The sequence below is a fragment of the Drosophila innubila genome (assembly GCF_004354385.1).
Source record: "Drosophila innubila isolate TH190305 chromosome 2R unlocalized genomic scaffold, UK_Dinn_1.0 1_C_2R, whole genome shotgun sequence".
Classification (NCBI taxonomy): Eukaryota; Metazoa; Arthropoda; class Insecta; order Diptera; family Drosophilidae; genus Drosophila; species Drosophila innubila.
The window spans coordinates 389,562-414,354 of record NW_022995374.1 but is presented as its reverse complement, the minus strand read 5'-3'; the positions used below and the strand labels follow the sequence as shown (position 1 = coordinate 414,354).

The window sequence follows — 24,793 nt, the reverse complement described above, 5'->3', positions numbered from 1 at the left end:
TGGCGATAAACGTTGTCTTTAATCTTTTATAATCGTATCAAGTTTGGAAATATATAACTTAATTTATGGCTGTTTTAAGCTTTAAAGCAACGCTAACATATTTTTATTATTAATAAAAAAAAAATTTATAGTGATGAAAGTATAAATGTCTGTTAAAATTTAAATGCCGAATGAAAATATTGACCAAATAACGATTTGATTGATTTTTCTCAAGAAAATCGGTTAAGATTTGACAAAGTAATGAAAGTTTGAAGTTGGTGAAAAAGTGTCAAGGGAATAGTATGGAAAAAATGGGCAGTGATCGAAAACATGCAAAAATGGACAGTGAAGGAAGAAAAATTGAATTTTCCAATTTTGATGCAGAATAGGGACCAAATAATGATAAAATTGATATTTCGCAAGGAAATCGGTTAAGATTTGACAAAGTAATGAAAGTTTGAAGTTGGTGAAAAAGTGTCAAGGGAAGAGTATGGGGGGATAGACAGTGATCGAAAGTATGGAAAAAAATTGATAGAACGAAAGAAAAATTTAGTTTTCCAATTTTGATGCAGAATGAAAATAGGAACCGAATAATGATAAAATTGATATTCCGCAAGAAAATCGGTTGAGATTTGACAAAGTTATGAAAGTTTGGGGGGATAGACAGTGATCGAAAGTATGGAAAAAAATTGATAGAACGAAAGAAAAATTTAGTTTTCTAATTTTGATGCAGAATAAAATATGAACCGAATAATGATAAAATTGATATTCCGCAAGAAAATCGGTTGAGATTTGACAAAGTTATGAAAGTTTGAAGTTGGTGAAAAAGTTTCAAGGGAAGAGTATGGGGGGATAGACAGTGATCGAAAGTATGGAAAAAATTGATAGAACGAAAGAAAATTTAGTTTTCAATTTTGATGCAGAATGAAAATAGGAACCGAATAATGATAAAATTGATATTCCGCAAGAAAATCGGTTGAGATTTGACAAAGTTATGAAAGTTTGAAGTTGGTGAAAAAGTTTCAAGGGAAGAGTATGGGGGGATAGACAGTGATCGAAAGTATGGAAAAAAATTGATAGAACGAAAGAAAAATTTAGTTTTCCAATTTTGATGCAGAATGAAAATAGGAACCGAATAATGATAAAATTGATATTCCGCAAGAAAATCGGTTGAGATTTGACAAAGTTATGAAAGTTAGAAGTTGGTGAAAAAGTTTCAAGGGAAGAGTATGGGGGGATAGACAGTGATCGAAAGTATGAAAAAAAAATTGATAGAACGAAAGAAAAATTAAGTTTTCCAATTTTGATCCAGAATGAAAATAGGAACCGAATAATGATAAAATTGATATTCCGCAAGAAAATCGGTTGAGATTTGACAAAGTTATGAAAGTTTGAAGTTGGTGAAAAAGTGTCAAGGGAATAGTATGGGGAAAATGGGCAGTGATCGAAAACATGGAAAAAATGGACAGTGAAGGAAGAAAAATTTAGTTTTCCAATTTTGATGCAGAATGAAAATAGGGACCAAATAATGATAAAATTGATATTCCGCAAGGAAATCGGCTAAAATTTGACAAAGTTATGACAGTGTGAAGTTGGTGAGAAAGTGTCAAGGTAAGAGTATGGGGAGATGGACAGTGATCAACCCATGGGAAAAATAGACAGTGAAGGAAGAAAAATTCAATTTTCCAATTTTGATGCAGAATAAAAATAGGGACCAAATAATGATAAAATTGATATTCCGCAAGAAAATCGGTTGAGATTTGACAAAGTTATGACAGTTTGAAGTTGGTGAGAAAGTGTCAAGGGAATAGTATGGGGAAAATGGGCAGTGATCGAAAACATGGAAAAAATGGACAGTGAAGGAAGAAAAATTTAGTTTTCCAATTTTGATGCAGAATGAAAATAGGCACCAAATAATGATAAAATTGATAATCCCCAAGGAAATCGGTTGAGATTTGACAAAGTTATGAAAGTTTGAAGTTGGTAAAAAAAGTGTCATGGGAAGAGTATGGAGAAAATGGAAATAGTAATTTTGCGTAATTCGACCTATCGATATTTTGATGTATTTTTTTATCATCAGAAAATAGTAAGTATCCGTGTAGTAATCTTTTTGTAGTTTAATTTTTCCCCATTTTTTTTATATTTTTTATTTATACTGATTAAATTGAACGGTTGCGAAGAAACGGGTACTGGGCATCTAACAGTCGATCAGCTCGACTGTAGTGCTCGTAGTTGTCTTATGTACTTGTATTGACTTGTGTGTGTATAAGTGTGTGCGTGAGTATATGCAAATTAACTTATTTAAAGTCGTCTCGCCTCGTCGCGATGTGTCGCGATGTGGAGGGTCCTTGGGTCCTTGAGGTTTAGGTGCTGCTCTTTGCTGGCGTTTATTGATTGCTGTTCACACACACTTGCACGTGAGTCAAGTGTCTAAAATGGCTAAAAGAGTGCAGTTAATGCAGTCAAGTCATGACGCATTCACTTTGATTCTTTCCACGGCAATTGTTGCATTATTGTTGTTAGCTATTTATATGCATCCTTTGTTATAATCTTCAATTATGTTGCCTACTCCAAGGCTGATTACAATGCTGTTAAAAACCCATTTGCATATTAGTTTCTCTACAGCTGAGCTCGTAATCCGATCAATACTTAAGTTCTTAAAGAATTTCTGAGCTTTATGTTGCATCTGATGTACTTATATTTATTGGTTTCTATTTTATTGAAATTATCATCAGCGTTTTTCCTTAGTTTAGCTAATGTCTTAACAGCATTATCATAAGCTTTTAGCGACATTTAAATACTCCAAGCGCATTCAGCTCATTCGATAAATCGTAGGTTAATTGCATATGACAGTGGTGTCCAGAAATCGAATTTCCCACTACGTGTGGCATTGTCCACATCTGCTCTACCATCTAATAGAAGTCACACAAGCAAATGACAACAATTAACCAGTTCGTGTTGAATAATAAAATCAATACAACACAAGAATAAATAAATTATTACTTTGTCTATACTCTTTTTAAATGCCGAGTTAGTATTATTTTATCTGGGTTTTTTACCGTCACTTTTTCACTGTGGGTGTAATCGTCAGTTACATTATTCTCATCGGTTGTTAAACAAAAATCCCACTGGTCACCCAATGTTCATTCGATACAAAGGGTCGTTGAAATGACGCTCGTCTGACGGGAATTTATTTTCTTAAATTCTAGAACTATTCATTCCCTTCTGTGCCTGCTTAGCAGTCATTCTCTCTTTGTACTCGAATAAATATAATAATAATAGTGCTGAGAATAAACTACAATTTTAGTGCTTATTGCACTCACTCCATTTTAATGCATTAGAGGTAATTTGTGGGCATTATTGTTGCTTTTTTATCTGTCACGGTCATGGCGCACACTAAAGTATGCAATGCTATTTTTTATGTCAGCTAGATGCCTGTACCGTTGACGGGCTTCTTATGAGAGCAACAGAGAGAAAGAGAGATAGAGAGTATAATAAATTTATGTGCATCGCAAAAAATCAAAGTATAAAACACCACAAAACAACAATAAAATAATAAAAATGTAATCAACAAAAACCAAACAAATGGGACATAAAGAAAACAGCATGAGGTCAAGTGGGCCAACTACCAATCTACCAAACAAACCGAGTTAAAGAGCTCGAACGTATTGTACACATATGGACATTAAAATAGGTGTGAAAGTTTTTATTAAAAGAAAAGTGCGACTTTAATAAGCTCACGAAGTAGACACAAATTGTGATTTAAAAAATTATTAAATTAAATCATCACATTAATTCGTTTTGACATTTATTCAAATTGGACATAGTCTATAGAAAAATTAAATAAATAAATACATTTTCAAAATGAAATAGAATAGAAAAGAGAATTCCAAGCATTTAAAAAATAATCGTATTTTTAACCTATTTTAATGTCCTTATGTGTGTATAAATAACAGTGAAATCCGCGCCACAGACAAATCCACAATGTATTTTCGCACAGTCTGTTCAGATCAGCAGACAATTTATTGTACTAAATACAAGTTGGATAGTTGTAAGGACACTTAAGTTGACCAAGTGCTAAAATTGACAAAGTGGGGCCAAATTGCCTGGCAATATCAAGTTACCTTGAGGTTTGTATTCATGTGGCTCTAAGTCAGCTTAATGCAACACCTAAATTGTTTAATTGGATATGACAGACTTAAGACTTTCAGACTTTCAAGTTGGGGCTGCAGGCATTAAATCAGTCTAAAGGCTTTGCCATATGGCGTGCCATTTTGTTAATGAACTTGCAGCAGTTGTGGGGCAAATATAATTATGAGAACTGAGCAGAAGCACTTGAAGCAATCTGCAGAAATGCTTTTATGGCTCTGCTCTTTATAGGGGGAGTAGAAAAGATTCAAAATGTGAAGGTGGCTCCATAATGCAGTACGACAATGTCTACACTGAAAAAAAGAACAACTTCTAACTTTAAGTCGGAGAGCAACATTTAGATTTTTGAACCTAGTTTTTATCAGTAAAGTTGGTTCCATAGTACAGAACGACAAAGTCTACTAATTGAGCGCTTTTTAGGGCGTAGGAGCTGCTACCTGCTGTTTGTGCACCTGTCACACACACACACACACATGCAGTACTCTTGTTCTTTCGCCTTGCCTTCTGTATTCACTCCTATCCAGAAGAGATGCCTTTTGTTACTTATTAAAGTCTTTACCGCATGGGCGCATAAATTAAATGAGCTGTTTTTTTTTTATTTGTGTGTTATTGTTGTTGTTGCTGCTGTTGTTGTCGGCAGACTGTTGAGAATGTCCATAAAGCAATTCATGTGGACTGAGAGCAAGCGTCGATTCATATAAAATTACGTATACGTATGCGTTTAAGTTTTCACAACAGGATAACTGCGTGGGCAATGTGTAAGGCACGCGCGTGTGTGTGTGTGTGTGTGTGTGTGTGTGTGGGTGTATATATATATATGTGTGTGTGAGTGTTTATATAAGCTGAAAAGCTTAAGCAGCGCTTGTCAAGTTTTAGTCTTCTATGACTTCAAATTGTCGTCCTCTATTCTGTGATATATAAAAAATTCCTTTCATTTTCTTTCGTTTTTGAAAAAACTAATTTTAACTAGAGCTATTTATATCTGACTGCGTCTGCTTGTTTTCGTTTGAAAAGGATTAGTAGAGCATTAAGATGGGGAAGATGAAAACTACATGAGAGAAAATTTAATTATAATAAGTGAATATGCAGCAGAATAGAAAAATAGACTCTATTTATAATTATATTTATTTAAAAATAATTTTAAGATTTATCAATTCAAAATTACTAATAAATTAACATACACAATTGTAACTATATTTTAATATTCTTTTTAAATTTAGTATACAATTCAAATAGTTTTTTTCTATTTAATTGTAAAATATGTTTTTGTTTTATAAATAATGATGTATTTGTTTGAATTTTAGTTGGAACGAGTTGTGTTGAATCAAAGTACTCATAAGTTGTCGTTTCAATCAATTGTTGAATATATTATTTAGTTTACTATTTGTAGTCGGTGAAATAGAATCTATATATTTTTTAAATTTACAAAATATGATCACACAAATGTTAGCACTAAGAACTGCATTTTTAAGACGTTTGCCATGGGAAAGAAATTCTTCTCTGCTGACCGGAAATACTGGAAACACCGTTAAAATTACGGATGTAAAGGGAATGAGTAAAGGATGCACAGCAGAGAGCACGGCAGGATCAAGCGGGGATCAACCCAAGGCAAAAAAACCAATGGAGCCTCCAAAAGGCATGTTAACGAATACCAAAACCGACTTTGGACCTCTGAAGGATTGCGATCGCGTCTTTCAGAATCTCTATGGACGTCATGACTGGCGCTTGAAGGGTTCCTGCCAGCGTGGAGATTGGTATCGCACTGCGGATTTGCTGGAAATGGGACCAGACTGGATACTGGATGAGATTAAAAGGGCAGGATTGCGTGGACGGGGTGGCAGTGGCTTCTATTCCGGCATCAAATGGAATTTTTTAAAAGAAGTCAAGGCTAAAAACAAAATACTGATACTTAATTGTGCCGAGGGTGAACCGGGTACCTGCAAGGATCGCGAAATTCTACGCCATGAGCCGCATAAACTAATTGAGGGTTGTCTGCTCGCCGGTTTCTGCATGGGCTGTGAGAAGTGCATTGTCTACATCCGCAATCGATTCTACAATGAGTCCTGTAATCTACAATTTGCCCTGGCCGAGGCATATCGCTATGGACTGCTTGGTTGCAATGCCTGCGATGCGGGCATTAAATTCGATATGCATATACAGCGGGGAGATCGTTATCTGACCGGAGAGGAGACGGCAATGGTAAATTGCCTGATGGGCAAATTGGGAAGACCACGTAAACGGCCGCCGTACCTCCATGAAAAGGGTTACTTTGATCATCCCACGGTGGTAATTAATGCCGAGTCCATTGCCGTGGTGCCTACCATATTACGCCGTGGAGCTAAATGGTGGACCGGCCTGGGAAGGAATAAAAATTCCGGCACCAAATTGTTTAATATAAGCGGTCATGTGAATAATCCTTGCACAGTGGAGGAGGAAATGTCTATGCCATTGAGGGATTTGATTGAAATGCATGCGGGTGGCGTTTGTGGTGGCTGGAAGAATCTCCTAGCAGTCTTCCCAGGCGGATTGTCTACACCTTTGTTACCCAAAATTTCCGCTGAGGAGGCGCTAATGGATTTCGATTGTATGCATTCATTGGGCAGTGGATTGGGCACAGGTGGCCTCATTGTCATATGCAAGGATTCGGATCCTTTGGAAATCATGCAACGTTCTATAGAATTCTACAAGAAGCAGACGTGTAAGCAGTGCACTCCGTGTCGGGATAGCGCCATTTGGTTCCCAGAAATCTCAAAGGGCTTTACCAAAGGTGAATCTCATCCGCATATGATAGACTTTATGGATACCATACAAAAGCGAATGCGGGGTGGTACATGTATCTGTGCCTTATCCGAAGGTCACGCTAATGTGGCACATGCTCTGGTTCAGCAGTTTGGTCAACTTATCGAGCAACGTATCCTGGAGTACGCCAAGGACTGTTAAGTTTGAGTTGACTCGGAGTTACACTTTGTTTGTCCAATAAATTGAATTTGAATTGCATATTGATTGTATTTGTATTGCATATTGATTGGGTATATTACACTGACAAAAAAATGTTTTAAAAATATTTTTGCTTCAAAAGTTCCTTTTTGGCTAAAGCGGGATTCGAACCCGCGACTTGTTCTGACTGAAGCGGCGACTCTAATCAAAGCGCCACGTTACAATTATTGATATCACATGAATATATAACATATTCTTTTTTTTCCGATTCATTGAAGATTTTTATTTTTATATTTTAAGCTGCGATCTATTAGGATAGGAACAAAATATGTAAATAAGGTCTTTTTTTTTTGCTGTGTAGACACCTGCTTACCAGCATCATCATCATCCTTGGCCGCATTTTATTAGTCTTCCTGGCATTTGAATGCCACACGTGGTCTGTTCCTCATGACCGGATGCCATTCACTGGAGTGACAGACAAACAGAGTCGACACACAGCCGGAGGCAAAGATGCCTGAATTCTAAATGGCTACTCGATGAGAGGATTGTGTCTTCTTCTTCCTGTTGTTACTGTTGCTGTTGCTATTTCTCGTTAGTTGCTACACATTCCCAACGTATTTGTGCCTGATGAATGTTTTTATCGCTGGCAGTGAATGCACAATGTCAAACAGTGGGCAAAAACGGAAAAAAAACATGAAATATCACAAAATTTGTATTCATAAGCATTACAAAAACATCAACCGAAATTTGATAAGGTAAACTCGCTCCCAATCGGCTCCTGTTCGGCCGAGTGCTTGTGCGTCTCTCTACACGAAATCAATCATTATCATTGTTAGAGATACTGAAAATCATCATATAATAGTTTATATTTAATTCTTATAATACTTCTTATATTTATTACATTCCTGGAAGTTTCTTTTAGAAAAGTTTCTATGTAACCTTAGCTTTAATATATTGAAAATTTATAGTATAATGTTGATATAGTTTATTAGCTTGTCTACTTATCTACTGTAACTCTTTCCAGACAGGATATTGCAAACAGGATATTTAAGTGATAGCATGAGAATGTAAAGTAAAAGATACTTTGTTAGCAGAAGCAAAGAGTAAAGCATTTGTCTGCTCATAAATGATAGCACCAATACAAGCAGAGTGATTGTGTGTTCTATTCTTTCTATTTATGTGGGTCACTAGTATCCTTTGTCCTTTAGGTTGCTTATGTTGCCAATATGTAATCAAGTTTCGACAGCAATACACATCCATTACCACTGACCTTTGTTTGTCTCTGCTAATTTGCTGTTAAGAGCTTTTGACAACCAGCTATTAAAACTGCACAGCACTAAGTGAGTGTTAAATGTGTGTGTGTGTGTATGTGTGTGTGGGTGTGTTTTGTAGTTGACAATTGAGCCGGCTCATTTTTCATCTAAGCCATGGTGCTGTAGTCTTATCTCAATTAGGAATTCATTCAGACTGACAGCTGAGCACACTCGACAGCTGATGATGTTTGGCTCGAAATCTTTGTTGCGGCTGTCGCTATGCCTTGGCACTTGTTACCCACAGATGCCACAGGCTGTTTGTCTCTCCTGTCCTGTCCAGTGCTGCCAACTTTTTACGATAACAAAGCCTTTTTAAGTGAATGAAAGTTGAAAAAGCTAAATTATGCAACAAATAGCTCAAAATCCCTAAACTTTAAGTCAAAGTTTCATTCATTAACTGACGAACAAATTTCAATTATTACTAATTTGGTTATAATTGGAATTTGCAGATCGGAAAATATGTTCGAAAAGTTAAATTTGTGTCTATTGGTTGGCTCTGTATAAAATGTTTTTTTTTCTTTTATAAATATACAATAATATCCAATATATTTTCAAAGTTCATCATACAAATTTTAAGTCAAAATATAAGCATAAATTTGTATATGAAGATGATGTCATGGTTTATAATTATTATTAATTCCGCATATTGAGCTTTTACATTAGGCTCTACCTTTTTTTTAGGGTAAAAAAAAAACTTGAAAATGCAAAGCACATTTTTAGAATTTCAAGTCGTTTCTGCTTTGGATTTTTTTCTGCAAGTGAACTCTGAAAAAGTCTGTTTTAGCGGAAAAAAAGTGTTCTGACAACAGTTCTCTTTGATTGATTGTCAGCTTGCCCACACCAGTTTGCGAAATAAAGTGAGAAATCTGTAAAAAAAAATAGAAAAAAATACGTGACGTAAATGCGAGCTTTTCAGACATACACTTAAGTCTTAAGCGGTACTCGTATATAAATTTCACACTCCTTTCATGTCCTGCTCTGCGTTATTATTGGTTGACTGATTGTGCTAACTACTCTATATACAATACCCGCAAGCATCTGAAGAGCTGCGGTTGCGACATTGCATTGCAAATTGCCGATGAAAGCCACTGGAAGTTGAGAAACTTTCAAAGTTGCCTTTAAGTTGAGAGTTAAGAGTAGAGGTTGTTCATGGTTCGCCAGAGGCACTTTTGTTGCTTTGATGCGGTATTTGGAGCGGAGCAACATTGAATGATGTAGATGTTGTATCAAGTTTGTAGAAAAGCGAATTTGAATAATGGAATTTAGCCACATAATGGCTTTTACATACATTTCAATTTATATGCGAGTACTCGTGTGTTTTCATTCTTGGTTATGGTTTCTATTTATTTCGGTTCTGGTCTCATAACCCCAACGGGTAATCAATCATATCAAACAGGAGTTAAGAGTTAAAAAAAATAAAGTTTAAAAATCAATTCAATACCAAAAAGGTCCAAAACACTAGAAATTGTCAGAATTTGAAATTTTTTTGTTAATATATTTTTTGGAACTTTTTAATTTTAATATTTAAGTAGAGCTATTATATCAAAATATTTTTAATTTTATTAAAAAATGAGAGTAATTTTTCAATTTATTAGTACAAATCAGTAAATAACTCGTATTTTAATTTTTAAATTTGTATTTCTTTACCGATTGACAAGTACCATCTACCTGACAAAATCATAGCATATTTTATGGCGAAAAACAAGAGCTCTTTTATACGTTAAGCTTTGGTATCTGGCTTGGTTATTGCTTATTTTATCTCTGCCGCCCTCTGAGATTCAATTTTGTGCCCAGGCTCACACATGGACGTGTACGCAATTGCTTATTAAACTCAAATAAGAGCTTTGAGCAATCATTAGAGTAGGAAAAAAAAATCATATAGAAGACGGAAAAACTTAGTTATCCAAAATAAAGTTGCGAACGTGTCTTCACAATATACACAATATTAAAATGTCTTTTGTTCATGCATAAATTGAATGGGCTGTTATCTTAATTTTGTGCCTAACTGACTGCACAAAAGTTAATCACATACGTTGATGCTCCAGGGGCGTATTTAAGTATTGATTTTGACTTTTTCCAGGAGTGTAGCCTTACTTGTACTGTATTTGTATGTATAGTATATCCTTGAGTCGCATTGCTAGTGGATTATAATACGCACATAATCTTAAATGAAAGCGAATATCTTGAATTCCGCAAATTAAGGCAGCTACAACAAAAACAACATGAGAAAACCTGGCATTTTCTTTCACATTTTCATTCTTTTTATACCCTGCATTCACTGAAAGTGGGTTGAACGTTGACCAATTAATACTCCAAATATAACTAAGAGTTTTGTGTATTTTTCGCAGTTCTGATAAATTATTATTCTGAATTTTATTAAATCTCTTCGTAAATATATTTTGCTGATATGAAAGAAATTTTGTTACTGCCGCAGTCAGTTTCTTAAAATAAATACCTAAAGAGTATCTTGCAGTCTGTCAACCAATGCTTTTCATCTTCCACTTGTTTCTTTCTGTTCGTGTTGTGGCGCTTGATTCAAACTAAGCTGTTGAAATGCTTGGCATAACTTTTGCTGTTTGCTTCTTTCATTTCTGTCAAGGCGAACATTTCTTTTATTTCAAATTTTAGAGACAGACGTACAACATTTATCGCCTGCTCTGTCTGATTCTTTATCTGCACTTATAAAAAAGACAAACTACTAAATATTTTGTTTTTAAAAAATCAATTTTTAGACTACATTACAAATATTAAGGATATATATAACAAATTTTTAGTTCCTATAGAGGAATAAGAATCTTGAAGTGCTTTGAAAAAATGAATATGTTATGTTAGTCTGGTGAAAGACAAACACATTAAAGGGGTATTAAGAAAAATACCATGCCAATAAAATATGTATGTATCAATTTAAAATAATTAAAATATTATAAATTTAAAAGCCTTCTTATATATATATTTTTTTAGATTTGTTTTAATTATTTAAGACCATTCTGAGACCATATTAAATAAATATATCATTTGTTTATTTTTACCAGTGTACGCCTTTTTCTTTGTATTCGTCTTACTGAAAGTGAAGCTGTGAGTGGGCAATTTGAGCTAGCAAGAAGCCATGTGTCAGTCGTCAGTCTACCGTCATTTGCTGTCGTCACCGTCTTCGAATGCGGGCAAAAACATTTTATGATCAACAAGGGTTCAGCCGGTAGTAGACGATAGACAGAAAGACAGACAGAAAGACATATAGACAGACAGCACATACAAAGCTGCGGGCTCCATTTGCATAGCAAGTGTTTAATTCTACACTGTGCAGCATACAACGACACGACACGAAACTTGAGATTTTAATCGACATTTAACAGAGTCATTAGCATTTTAACGGTTATAATTGTATGCTGTATCCTTTTTTTAAATATTTTTTCGGGCTATGTAGAATTTGTAATTGTTTGGGTTTACATCCGTCTGGTATTTTTGTCTACACAATTATAGCACTTGTTGATTTTAAGCATAATAAAGTTATAAAATAAAATTAATATTTAAAGTTGTATTTTTTTTTTTTTTAAGTTTAGAGCTTTAAACAATTTTGATGATACAGATTTATAAAACATTAGCATGCGACTCACTTTGAGCAATATTTGTAACTTAATCGTATTTTTTTTATTTTTACAGCGCCAAAGCTGCCACAGCAGACAAGTCAGCTGCAACTTTAGAACTTGCAACGTTTGTCAGCAAAAATTGCTTCATATGTTGGGGAAATTTACATCGAACCATGTCCAGGTTTATCATCAGTATTCCCGCCCAGTTCCCCTAAAGAAACCAGTCAAGGCAAGTCAACGGTGTCCTCAATGTTTATAAGTGTATTCTTGCTATTCTCTACCTTTGCCTGCATATTTAATTTCCACATTTATTTATGTTGTTGCCTAAGTAAACACAATTAGCATAACATGCATAAAGTAATGCCTTCCAGGGTTAAAATCCTATGAAGCAATCACTCTACATTTACAACGCTTTCTTTTTCATTTTCAATTTCATTTTCATTTCTTTGTTTTGTCATTCATAATTGGGTGCCGGATTTTAAGAGGTTTTTATTTGTCCTTTTTTGTTTGTTTTGCGCATTTATTATTTACATGCCCACGCGTAACGCTTTAAACAATATTTTTACTTATTTTTGTAATTGTTTTAATTGAAGTCTTGCAAAAATGTCAAAATGTTTAATGTCTCACTCCCTTAAAAGTTAACATTCGATATAAAAAAACAATATACCCTTTTTTTTTTTGTCGATTTTTAGTCTCTATGATTTCAAGTCTTTCTGAGTTAAGTCTTTTACGTGCCCATAAAGGCTCTGAAAATGTACATCCTATTGTTCCTATCGGTGCTATATGAGATAGAGTTCCAATTTTGACCAAATTTTGTCAGGATGTAACATAATGTAAAAAAAATACACAATCAGTCTGTTTGGTTAAGATAACTAAAAAAAAACAACAGAGTTTTCATGTTAAGCAATTCAGTAAACCGATAAAATTGTCTTAGCTACGTTGTATAAAAATTTCAGCCTTCTGGGTCTTACACCTTGGGCTCTACAGATTTCAGTCTGTATAGTAGCTTATGAGTTTTTCCATTCATATTTTTAAGACGTTGTGGGCACGTGAGGAACTTGATTTGGGGACTTAAATATTTTTTGTAAATTTTTCTTTTATCATAATATAAAATTTGTTTCCATACAACAAACGAACGTCCTATTAAATATTCATCTAATTATAAATATTTTTCAGTAGCTTGCAATTGTACAACTTAACAGTATTTAATTAAAGCATCTATCTATTCAGCTTAGCACAAATGGCTACCAGAGCACGTTTTATACGCTTGCATGATTAAAGCACAATTAAGAAAAATAACAAACTTCGATAAAACATAATGATTATTCTTTTTTTTTACTCCCATCGTTCCGTAGCAAGGTTAAGCAACCTGCAAATCGTGCTCATTAAATAAAAATCGAATTGAAAGGATTACTCGAAACTAGCATCATTATCAACGTGACTCGGAGTGTGTCGACTTCATCAGTTTCGTTCGTCTTTCAGCTCTATATCTCTATATATAACTCTCTCTCTCTGTGTATGTGTGCGTCCCTGTACGTCCATAGCGGACTATGTTGAAACCGAAACGATTGACCAAACAGAAGCCCAAAGCAAAACCGGTAAGTTAAACTAATAACACCTTTAAGTCAATACACTCTAACACACACACTCACACAAAACGAACAATATTAACTTTACTAATTATAAAGAAAACTGTTCGGTTGTTGACACCTTTTTGTTTTTGACTCATAATTTTTGGCACAAAAAGAACGTTCTCATATAACACACTTCTAAAATTTGTCAGAAATAACAATAGAAACAAGCGCGGGCTCGAATCCCACACTTGAAACGATAAATATATTAAGGAAATATTTAAAAAATATCAATCTAGAAGGAAAGAAATATACATATACCAAAATCTTGATTTTAGATCCATTTTTTTTTTTATCAGAGCAGCTGATTCCTGTCAAATGTTACAATGAGGTGCCAAGAACCGAACATGTTTCCTAATCAAAAGAAGAAATATATGCAAATTCTTATTTACTTTTCGCTTTCTCACTGAATCTGTATTAATCCCTCAATCTATCAAACTGAATCTATCTAAAATCTAGTAGCTTTTCAATTTCTCCCCGATGATATGATTTTTTTTGCTTAATTTTCTTTGAAACTTTCTCTGCTAATTGCTACATTGACTGACTGCCAAACTGCTTTGTTGTGAAAGCAAAAAAGCAATGAAAGAATAAATAAATCTCATTAAAATTGATGAAAAAGTAAAGGATTTAATTATAAAAGCATTTCCTGTTTCCATTGCAATGTCTTCTTTACGTTAAACATTTGCTATTTTTTTCTATTTTTCAATCTATAGTTGAACAACTTTTTGGCACTGGCCTTGACTTGAAAACTTTATAAAATAAAACAGCATCCAGTTTTGTGTAGTTAACTATTTGCGAATTGTAGTTTAGTTCTATTTTTATAGTTGGCTGCTTAAAAAATAATTACAGTAGATTGCTTTTATATTAAACTTAGTAATTAAGTATAATTATGTTAATCTTTATTGAATATGAAAAGTGTACTAAGTGGTAATCCTAAAAGTATGCACTACATTTGTTAAGTGTGTGGATGTTTTTTTTTCTTTAGTTTATTTATATATCTTTTAGGTTTTCTTTGCTGTTATCAGTGGCTGTTGCTTATCTGACGTCACTGAGATATTTGAGTAATTTCAAGAGGAACTTTAAATTGCTTTAAGTTGTGGGTCATGGATATAAATTATAACATTATTATTACAGTTGCCGGCTTTTATGGTGTACATTAAAAGTTTTGTGAGCGCCTACAAGACTAAAGTTAAGTTTTTAAAGAAGTTTTTTTTCTTCAACGATCGCCAAGAAAATAGAATTTATGGCCAACAAGAGCGACTTTGATACCCTTTGATTTTTTGATTTCTACACTGAAAAAAATAGTTATTATATTTAGTAATTAATTTATTTAATGTCAATTAAGAACAGTTGACCCAGTGTAATTTAAAATTTAGAATATTAAAAGTAAAAAAAATATATATTTTTAAATTGCTAGATTTGTAACTAATAGCATTTCAACCATTTTTGTAGCTCTTACAATTAAAAAAGAGCTAAATCCAGCATTATTGTTGTCAAAATGGCAACACTGTTAGAACAGATTCTCTCTATGTTATTTGGTTATGTGATATCTGTAATACGATCTGTACGACACCTGTCGCTCTCTCTCTCTCTCTATCTGTGCCACTCTCTGAGAGTGAGCATTACGCTCAGTTCGGTTATCTGCTGTCGAGTGAGTTTTTATCAGCGTTGTTGCTTCTTGTCTCATACGTCTGTCTGATTGCTTGACGTTCGATTTTATATATGAACGAGTATAAAGTTGTATGTGTGTTTATGTGTGTGTATTTGCGCTTTCAATTGACACAGTTTGAGCGCTTCGACAAAAACTTTACTGAGTCAGTGTAGAACGCGACTTTGACGCTGCCATGTGAGTTGTGTTTTCTGTAGATGGAAAAACGCGTCATTTCTTATTTGTTTCAATTATGTGATGTTTACGTTAAGTGTATAACGTAACACAAAACGAAAAACAAAAACAAAAATAAAACCAAAAACAAATTACAGCTTGGTTATGTTCTTTGAGACCAATTGGGTGTTTGTAAGTAAACCCTTAAAAGCCATCTTAATTGCCAATTAATTAATAAGGGTGGCAAATGCATTTAATTGGCTTGTTGTATTAAGTTAAATTCAACTTTATTTGAGTTGAATTGAAGTGCATTCGTCTTGTTGTTATTGTTGTTTGCTATTGTTATTAATCAGCAGCTATTTATTGCCGCTCTCTCTCTCATTCGCATTCTTACTCTCTGTTTTTAGTGAGAATCAGTGCTGTCAACTTTTTATAAAAAATAAAACTGTTTCTGCTGGAAAAGCATTCGAAAAATAGCTGAAATTGCAAAATAGAGTCTTTCTAAAATCAAATTTTTTATTTTTCTATAAAACATGCATTATTTTGTCAGCTTTAGAAAACAAAAACTGAGAAAACGGCAAAATATTTTTTTAAAAAAGCCAGATTTCCGACTAATTTTTCCAACAATTTTAAAAATTTTTCTAGCAATTGAACTTTGTAAATAGCCAGAGCTAGCTATAAAATAGCTGAATTTATTTTTACTTATTTATAAAATATTCATTATATTGTCTGCGTTGGAAAACAATAAATGGGAAAAAATGGCTAAATATTATTTTAGAGTAGCCAGATTTCCGACTAATTTTCCAAACAATATTCATATTTTTCTATCAATGGCTCTTTGAAAATATCCAGAACTAGCTATAAAATAGCTGAAAATTGGCTCTTTTCCGCTTGCTGTCGATACGTAGTATTTTTGCTGCAATTTTATGGACAATATATATGTGATATGTAGCTTTAAAGCTGCGAGAAATCAATGCAATCAGGGTGCAGTGAGATGGATGCTGCACTTCATCAGACACGCCAGATTCTCTTTCAATTTTATACTTTAACGACGTTAAAGGTAAAGGTAACAGATACCAGCTAACAGCTTAAAGGTAACAGGTAGCAGGTTTATTGTTTTTATTCCTGTTACAGTGGTATTGGCCTGTGGCATAAATTGTTTTACATTATTCTCTCTTATAAGAGTCGCGAATGATTCGGAAATTCTTAAAATACCTTATATATTTTTGGAATGTGGTATTCTGAATATAGAGGGCAATATTTCCATTTCAAATTTTATTTAAAGAATAGCTCTTATTTACAATCTTTGTTATAAAATATAATTATTACATGTATACATATAAATATAATTTAATTAGTTATAAAAATTAAATAAATGACTCATTTAATTTTAGCAAATTAAAGCTGCATTTGTATTTTAAAATTTGTTTTGATCTTTCTTAGCTCAAAATTCTAAAAATCCATGGTGTACATTTACCAGACAATTTTTGCTTGTGAAATATAGAAATGAGCTTATTCAATTTGAAAGTCTATTCAGCTACAAATGTTTCTTACGGATGCTGGATAAATAATAATTATTATTGTGAAAGAAACGTCCTTTTATAATGAGTCTATTGTGTACTCATTAAATTTGGGAGTGAAAATTGATGCATCGTGTTCAAAATTCTGATGCATTCAAACGCATTGAAATTCATTGTGGAATCACCCAGGATTTCCAATCTAATTGACGGCAAACATTCAAATGAGCTTTAGCACTCATACACTCGTATTCACACTCACACAACCGCATGAACATGCGTGTGTGTATATGTGTATAATTATATTGTTCAGGTGGCAAATTGCATTGTCCAATTTCAGGAATTGTTTCTGTTTTCTGTGTTCTATGGGAATGCATTGTGCACAGTGGCATCAAATTGTTAATGTTAATTGGTTTTGCCATTTCAATCACAAAATTGGTAATTTGCACAATTCCTAGCAATGCTATACATAATTTGACTAATAATAAAGTTAATCAACTGTCAGTTTGACATTTTTAAAAACATTTGCATGAATAATATGCAAATTTCTTAGATTACCCTTCGCATCGCTTTCAATTCATTTTAAATGTGCAATTTTTCCACCTGAAATGTTTTTAGTTAATGTGCATTTGGAACTCTTGTGTTCCCGATTGAATAGTTAGGAGTACGTATTTCTAACGAGCGGATAAAGTGGCAATGCTTTTAGCTTAATGGCCAAGTCTTTAAGGATCTTTATATTACAATACTTAATGTTTAATTGACCCCTTATAAGAGGAGTAAATGTGGGCACATTGGCTGACAAATATTTTGTTAGCCAAGCACTCTTTTCCAGAATGGTATATTAGTTGGCGTTCTTGGATATGCAGTCATTTTAAAATTTTGTTAATAAGTAATTTTTTGTTTTGACGCTATATGTAAATAGAGATCGATAACTTAGATATTCTGCAAGGAATCTGTTAAGATTTGACAAAGTTATGGTAGTTTGAAATTTGTAAAAAAATGGAGAGATGGACAGTGATCGATAATATGTAAAATATGGACAATGAAGAAGGAAAAATTGAATTTTCCAATTTCAATGCAGAATGAAAATAGGAGTCAATTTATGATAAAATTTATATTCCGCAAGGAAATCGGTTAAGATTTGAAAAAGTTATGAAAATTTGAAATTTGGGAAAAAGTGTCAAGGAGGAAGTATGGAGAGAATGGACAGTGATAGAAAATATGGAAAAAATTTACATTGAAAGTTGAAAAATTGAATTTTCCAATTTTGATGCAGAATGAAAATAGGGGTCAAATAATGATGAAATTGATATTCCGCAAGGAAATCGGTTAAGATTTGAAAAAGTTATGAAAATTTGAAATTTGGGAAAAAGTGTCAAGGAGGAAGTATGGAGAGAATGGACAGTGATAGAAAATATGGAAAAATTGACATTGAAAGTTGAAAAATTGAATTTTCCAATTTTAATGCAGAATGAAAATAGGGGTCAAATAATGATGAAATTGATATTCCGCAAGGAAATCGGTTAAGATTTGAAAAGTTATGAAAATTTGAAATTTGGGAAAAAAGTGTCAAGGAGGAAGTATGGAGAGAATGGACAGTGATAGAAAATATGGAAAAATTTACATTGAAAGTTGAAAAATTGAATTTTCCAATTTTAATGCAGAATGAAAATAGGGGTCAAATAATGATGAAATTGATATTCCGCAAGGAAATCGGTTAAGATTTGAAAAAGTTATGAAAATTTGAAATTTGGGAAAAAGTGTCAAGGAGGAAGTATGGAGAGAATGGACAGTGATAGAAAATATGGAAAAATTGACATTGAAAGTTGAAAAATTGAATTTTCCAATTTTAATGCAGAATGAAAATAGGGGTCAAATAATGATGAAATTGATATTCCGCAAGGAAATCGGTTAAGATTTGAAAAAGTTATGAAAATTTGAAATTTGGGAAAAAGTGTCAAGGAGGAAGTATGGAGAGAATGGACAGTGATCGAAAATATGGAAAAAATTTACATTGAAAGTTGAAAAATTGAATTTTCCAATTTTGATGCAGAATGAAAACAGGGGTCAAATAATGATGAAATTGATATTCCGCAAGGAAATCGGTTAAAATTTGAAAACGTTATGAAAATTTGAAATTTGGGAAAAAGTGTCAAGGAGGAAGTATGGAGAGAATGGACAGTGATCGAAAATATGGAAAAAATTTACATTGAAAGTTGAAAAATAGAATTTTCCAATTTTGATGCAGAATGAAAATAGGGGTCAAATAATGATGAAATTGATATTCCGCAAGGAAATCGGTTAAAATTTGACAAAGTTATGAAAGTTTAAAGTTTGGGAAAAGTATCAAGGAAAAAGTATGGAGATGGACAGTAATCGAAAACATGGAAAAAATAGACAGTGATAAAAGAAAAATTGAATTTTCCAATTTTTATTCAGAATAAAAAAAGTGAAAAAAAGAGAGTAAAATTGATATTCCCGAAGGAAATCGGTAAAGATTTGACAAAACTATGGAAGTTTGAAATTTGTGAAAAAATGTCAAGTGAACTGTCATCATTGAAAAAATAGTCGAGTAGAACTACTTGTAAATCTCTTCCACAAAAATCGAGTTTTCTTAAGCTTTTTTTCTTAAAAGCAGTTGATTAATTGAGGCTTGCTGATAGTTTATTTGCTTAAATTCCTCAAACGATTGAGCATTACATAAAAAATATGATTATTTACTTAGAGCATGTTTTTTAAGTTTCCAATTAATTACAACAAATGGGTTACAATATTTGATTAAATGTTACGAGAATTTGATTAAAATCATTATATTGAATTACGAATATATCGTGCAGTTAGTTTGTTTGTGGTGAAACTGATTTGGCCAGATTGGTAGGCTATCTTGCGGTTCCCTAAGTGTGTGCTTATGTGGGGGGCGGGAAGTGAGGAGAATGTCCTGCGAAGAGCACTCACCTGAGTGAGAACAGAGAAAACAGCGCATTAAATGTGAAATGGGATATGTGGATGGTGCAACAGTTTGAACCAACAGAAACCACTGTGGCATTTAAATGTGAACTTGATAACAGTGGCCTGCTTGTGGAGTGGGGCGGGGGTATTGGACAGTTCCTCGGGAAGCAAATAAAAATTTTAAAACAACTTAGATTGTTGATTTTCAAAATAAAAATGGAAGAGAAGACTTATGATTTCATTTTTTATATAATTTTTTTTATAAAAAAATTGGTATAAGATAAATATTTTTTATATCTGTAATTTAAATGAATTTTAATACTTAAACATAATATGTTTAATAAAAAAACTACACTTATTTTTTGTTTAATAATAAGTTATAAACGTTATGATCTTTGTTAAATAGGCAATTTAAATTTTGGTAGTGCATACTTTTAGGCTGACCACTTAAACATATTTTCTTTGACACTTTAAATACAATTAATTTATTTAATTCAAATATTATGAATGACTATAGTTGAATATAATATTTGAATGCCACAACCTTAAGGAAAGTCATTAATTCAGCTTGTGCAAAGCGGTCTGGTAGTAAGTTGATCTAAAAAACAAAATGCGTCAGTTAATCGCACCTGATAATGATAGAGGGACTAATAATACACTAAAAGCAATAAATGAAACGCTCTTAACTAATATTACAACATTAATATTTTTCTTCTATTTACAAATTTGTTTTGCACAACACAAACAAACACAATACAATTAAAACATTACCTTTAACATTTGCTTTAAATCTGTATTACTTTTTTTTAACATCTTTCCCTCTTTTTCACTCACACGCAAATTGGTTGCAAATTTTTAATGACATAATTGACACACTTAAATATTAATTTTTTATTATATTATATTTTTTTCCTTCCCATTTTTACACAAACAAACATATAAAAAAAACCTAAAAATATAAAAACTGATGCACCTTTTTGTGTGTTTGCTCACATCAATTGAAATTGAACTAAAAATGCACTTCAATGATTCTAAAATACGATTCAACATGCGTATTATTTGCCAATAATTAAAAAATTCAATAATATGTATATATAAATACACTCACGAAACATTTTTGTATTTAACAAAACGTAAAACATGTCAAACATACAAATTCCATGTAATGTAAAACACACGTTAAACCGTTCAAAAAAAAAAAAAAAACATTAAAGATACCATGGGGACTGAAAAAAATCTGTTGGGGTCTGATAAATATAACTGTGCCGAGGGTAAGCTATCAAAGTCCAACTTTAAATTTTATTTGCCAATGTGTGCAATAATATAATTGTTTTTATGTTGTTCATTACACTTGTTGCTTTATATTATTTAGACTTTAACACATTTGTTTATTTGTATCGCATAGCCATCAGAAATATATTCCATTTCATTTTCAAATCTCAATTTGTTATTGTTAGCATGTTTCTTTAAATTTAAATTGTACTTTGTAAATAATTAAATAATAACCAAAGTTGCACATCATTTTAATAACGTAAATGTTATTGAATTACAAGTATTTTATTGCCAAATGTAAGGTCGAGTATTTAATTAGAAGGAATTTGATATTGTTATAACGCACTCAACAAGTTATGTGACTGTAATTAAACTAATTAAACGCTAAATAATTTCCATAATGTCGCTAAGAAGATTTTCATTGTCTTAGCAATTACAGTGCATGTAGAACACAACAAGTACTCTAGTGACATAACTAGAATAAGCATGTAATTAAATGCCTATGTGCATTAATTAAATACATTCAGTTGGTCATCTGAGAAGTCGAGTTTCTGTCAGTTGGCTTCAATGAAATTTAAATTTGAAACTGGTCTCATAATGACATTAAGTGGGACCCTAAGGACTTGGAGGAACGAGGACAGAAGACCTGACACAAACCAAATTGATTTGTTGCACTCGAATGCACCGCAGCTACACAGCTATAAATGTCAGGGTTAAAGGAAAAAAGGAAGGAAGGAAGGGTATTGAAGTTTTTTCCAAACAATTTTTTTTGTGGACAGTGAATGAAGAAAAGTCGAGAATCAAAATATTTGCCAAATAATGATAAAACTGACGATTTCCTTTAGAATAATCGGCTAAGATTTGGCAAAATTTTGAAAGATTAAAGTTTTCGAAATAATAGTATTTTTTCTGAGTGTAGCTTAAAATGTAGTGGGTCAAATAAGCTGTGAGCCACTGTATGTAACGAGCATAGCGTATCTAATCTTATCGCACTTGGGCTGTTATTTTGCACCTTCTTCCCCTCTTTCTCTGCCGCTCTCTCTCTCTCTCTCTCTCTCTCTGTCCGACTGTCTGTCTCTTCTGATAATAACACGGGGTTTATCTACCGGTTAACCGCATCCAGACAGCATCAGATGCGTCTCAGTTGAGATTTGCCTGCCGCGGTGTTAGTACTCAGGGCAACTTGGAGTTATTTGGGATGCATTCTCTAATTAATTAGCCCCGGAATGAGAGCATAGTAAAAAAATAAACAAAAACTAAATTAAACTATCCAACTAATATGGTTATCGATTCCCCACTTACGGCACAAAAATATCTACGCCGCGTCTCAAAAGATTTCTCAACAGTGCGTCGCTATAGTAACACACCAGGCACAGTATTATCTCAGCCTATACCCTCGGTCCCAGCTACCAGCGATGGAGCTGAAGATTTGCCGAGTACACCGCGCGGTATTCGTAAACGCCAACGAATGCGAAAACGTTCCTCAGTATCATCGACATTATCGAAAGTTTTAATACTCAATGTGCGTGATTTGCTGAAGGCGCATAATAACTGCGAACCGGCTAAAGAGGTACTCGATACTAAGATCAGGCACCAGACTCACGCACCAATTGATGGGCTGGAGTTATACACTGAAAAAAAAATAATTGTCTCGAAAATTCAACTTTAAAATTCGTATATCTTTTAAGTGCGTATTTGGGTTAATAGTGTTAAATTATGATTTTGTGCTCATAATAATAAAAAAAGCTTCAATTATTTTAATTAAAATGAATGATTTTAGCATGAATTTTGTAAATATTTATTCAGTATATAATTGCAGCAAAAATTAAATAAAGTACCGCATCTAAAATTGCCTGCTCAAAATTCCGTGCTTACTAAAATCATTGATTGCATTTTTTTCTGTGTAGCTGCCCCTTAGCGGGGTTTGTTATTGCCATAGCAAACTGTTGCATTTGTAACAACTTTGAGAGTTCTCAAATCGAGTATGGATTGAGTTTAAGACTGAGAATAGTTTGCTGTTTGCACAAGTTTCTTATTTTTCTTATACATTTTGCTTTGTTTGTTGTTCTTTGAAAGTAATTTGCATGGCTTTGCTTTGTGTGCTTCTAACTGCGAAATTACTTAGTAAAAGTTGAGTATACGTAAAGTTTCGATTTGATTTTATTGAGGCATTAGCATGCTTTTATTATATATATAAATTCAGTTGGTTATAAGACTTTATTGCAATTCTTGGTTATCCAGTAACACTTTACAGGCGGTAGTTAATAGTACAAATATGCTTAAGAGATTAAGTGAGTCTTAGAATAGAAAAGGAGGAACATTTTTTTGTATTGAATTAATTCTTGTGTATCTAAATATATATTAAGATTGAGCATTGCACAGCCCAAACCATATGAAGTAGGAGTCTGCAATTTTTACACAACATAGCTGAGAAAATTTTATCGTGCAATATTTTATAAATAAACAATATTTGAAATGTAAAATTGAATGCACGTTAAAGTTATAATTTTTTTATTGTATGTATAAAAATATTATGTGCCCATGTTGTATAGATATCGATTCGTAGTACAACCTATAGTTGGTTCCTTTAAATGTATATATTTAAGCACTCCTGAAATTAAACTAACAACAATAGCAACAACAATGCAGTGGCACACATGAAATCACTCAAACTGTTTTTCCATTTTTTAATTATAAATTTTTAGTTTATAATTACTCTATGTAGATTATATTATTTTGGTTCCTTCAATATACTCGTGTAAGAGATGAAGATTGTACAAGCTATCGAAAAAGAAAAAAAGAAAAGCTTTGATATGTTCAATGTACATAAAATGTAATTTAGCTTTTTATGAGTTATCGAAAACTAATAGAATTTTTTTTGTTGTCCAAATTTATAGCATCAGCCGCGCAGTTGGATTGAGACCAATTTTCAGAAACGCGAGTGCATCAAATTTATCCCATGCCCAAAGGACGATACAAAGTAAGTGCCATCCTGCAGAATCCAATTGCATTAATTTACTAATTAAGCCAGTGAAGTGCATCTGATGTGGCTGCCCTACCCTACCCTAGCCCAAACGATGGAGTAACCCTATGCCTGGATCAAACTTTTGACCCAGTTTTGCGTATCACAACAAGTTTAATTGCTACAGTCGAAATGCTCGACTATTAAATACCTAGCCGAATTCTCATACGAATCCCAAATATTTTTTAAGGAGACAAGAGGAAAAAACTAAGAAAACAATTTTAGACAACCAATAAGGATAGTAATGAAGAAAAAAAAAATTAGAAAATTTAACTATAAAAAATATTCCGATTCAGATTGCGCGTTTTTATTTAAATTTTTTTTTACTTTAAATCTTGTATTGCCAATATTATTAAGCTAAATCTTTTTTATTTTAAAGTTAAATGTTTCCTTGTTTTGTTTTTCTTATTTTTATTTCCAAATTTTCGTGTTTTGAGTAATATTTTTCGACACTCGTCAGGGAATCTTTTCATTCAACCACCTAAAATAAAACAAGAATTATTTAATGTTTAAGAAAATTATAGAGAAACGATCCTTAAATAAAGTTTTGATCGCAATATCAAGTTATTATATCGTACATTATCATTATTTTGTATTCCTGATTAATTGATTTTA

General features: G+C 32.7%; 2 protein-coding genes across 8 annotated transcripts in view; both read left to right on the top strand.

Annotated features, from left to right (window-relative positions):
• LOC117785713 (transient receptor potential cation channel trpm) overlaps positions 1 to 24,793 on the top strand; it is a 67,520-nt gene that overhangs the window by 9,338 nt on the left and 33,389 nt on the right. For 3 of the 7 annotated variants that reach the window (XM_034623912.1, XM_034623911.1, XM_034623913.1), the window contains exons 1-2: positions 15,405 to 15,610; positions 24,054 to 24,136. In XM_034623912.1, the coding sequence (XP_034479803.1) occupies positions 15,584 to 15,610; positions 24,054 to 24,136 (110 nt within the window). In that variant the 5' untranslated portion in view covers positions 15,405 to 15,583. Of the gene's footprint in view, positions 1 to 12,038; positions 12,195 to 15,404; positions 15,611 to 22,078; positions 22,727 to 24,053; positions 24,137 to 24,793 lie in introns of those variants that run through there. The other 4 variants (XM_034623907.1, XM_034623906.1, XM_034623914.1 and 1 more) reach the window with 2 other exon arrangements.
• LOC117785714 (NADH dehydrogenase [ubiquinone] flavoprotein 1, mitochondrial) lies at positions 5,502 to 7,125 on the top strand. The gene has a single exon (XM_034623915.1). The coding sequence runs from the start codon at positions 5,560 to 5,562 to the stop codon at positions 7,066 to 7,068; it is 1,509 nt and encodes a 502-aa protein (XP_034479806.1). The 5' UTR covers positions 5,502 to 5,559; the 3' UTR covers positions 7,069 to 7,125.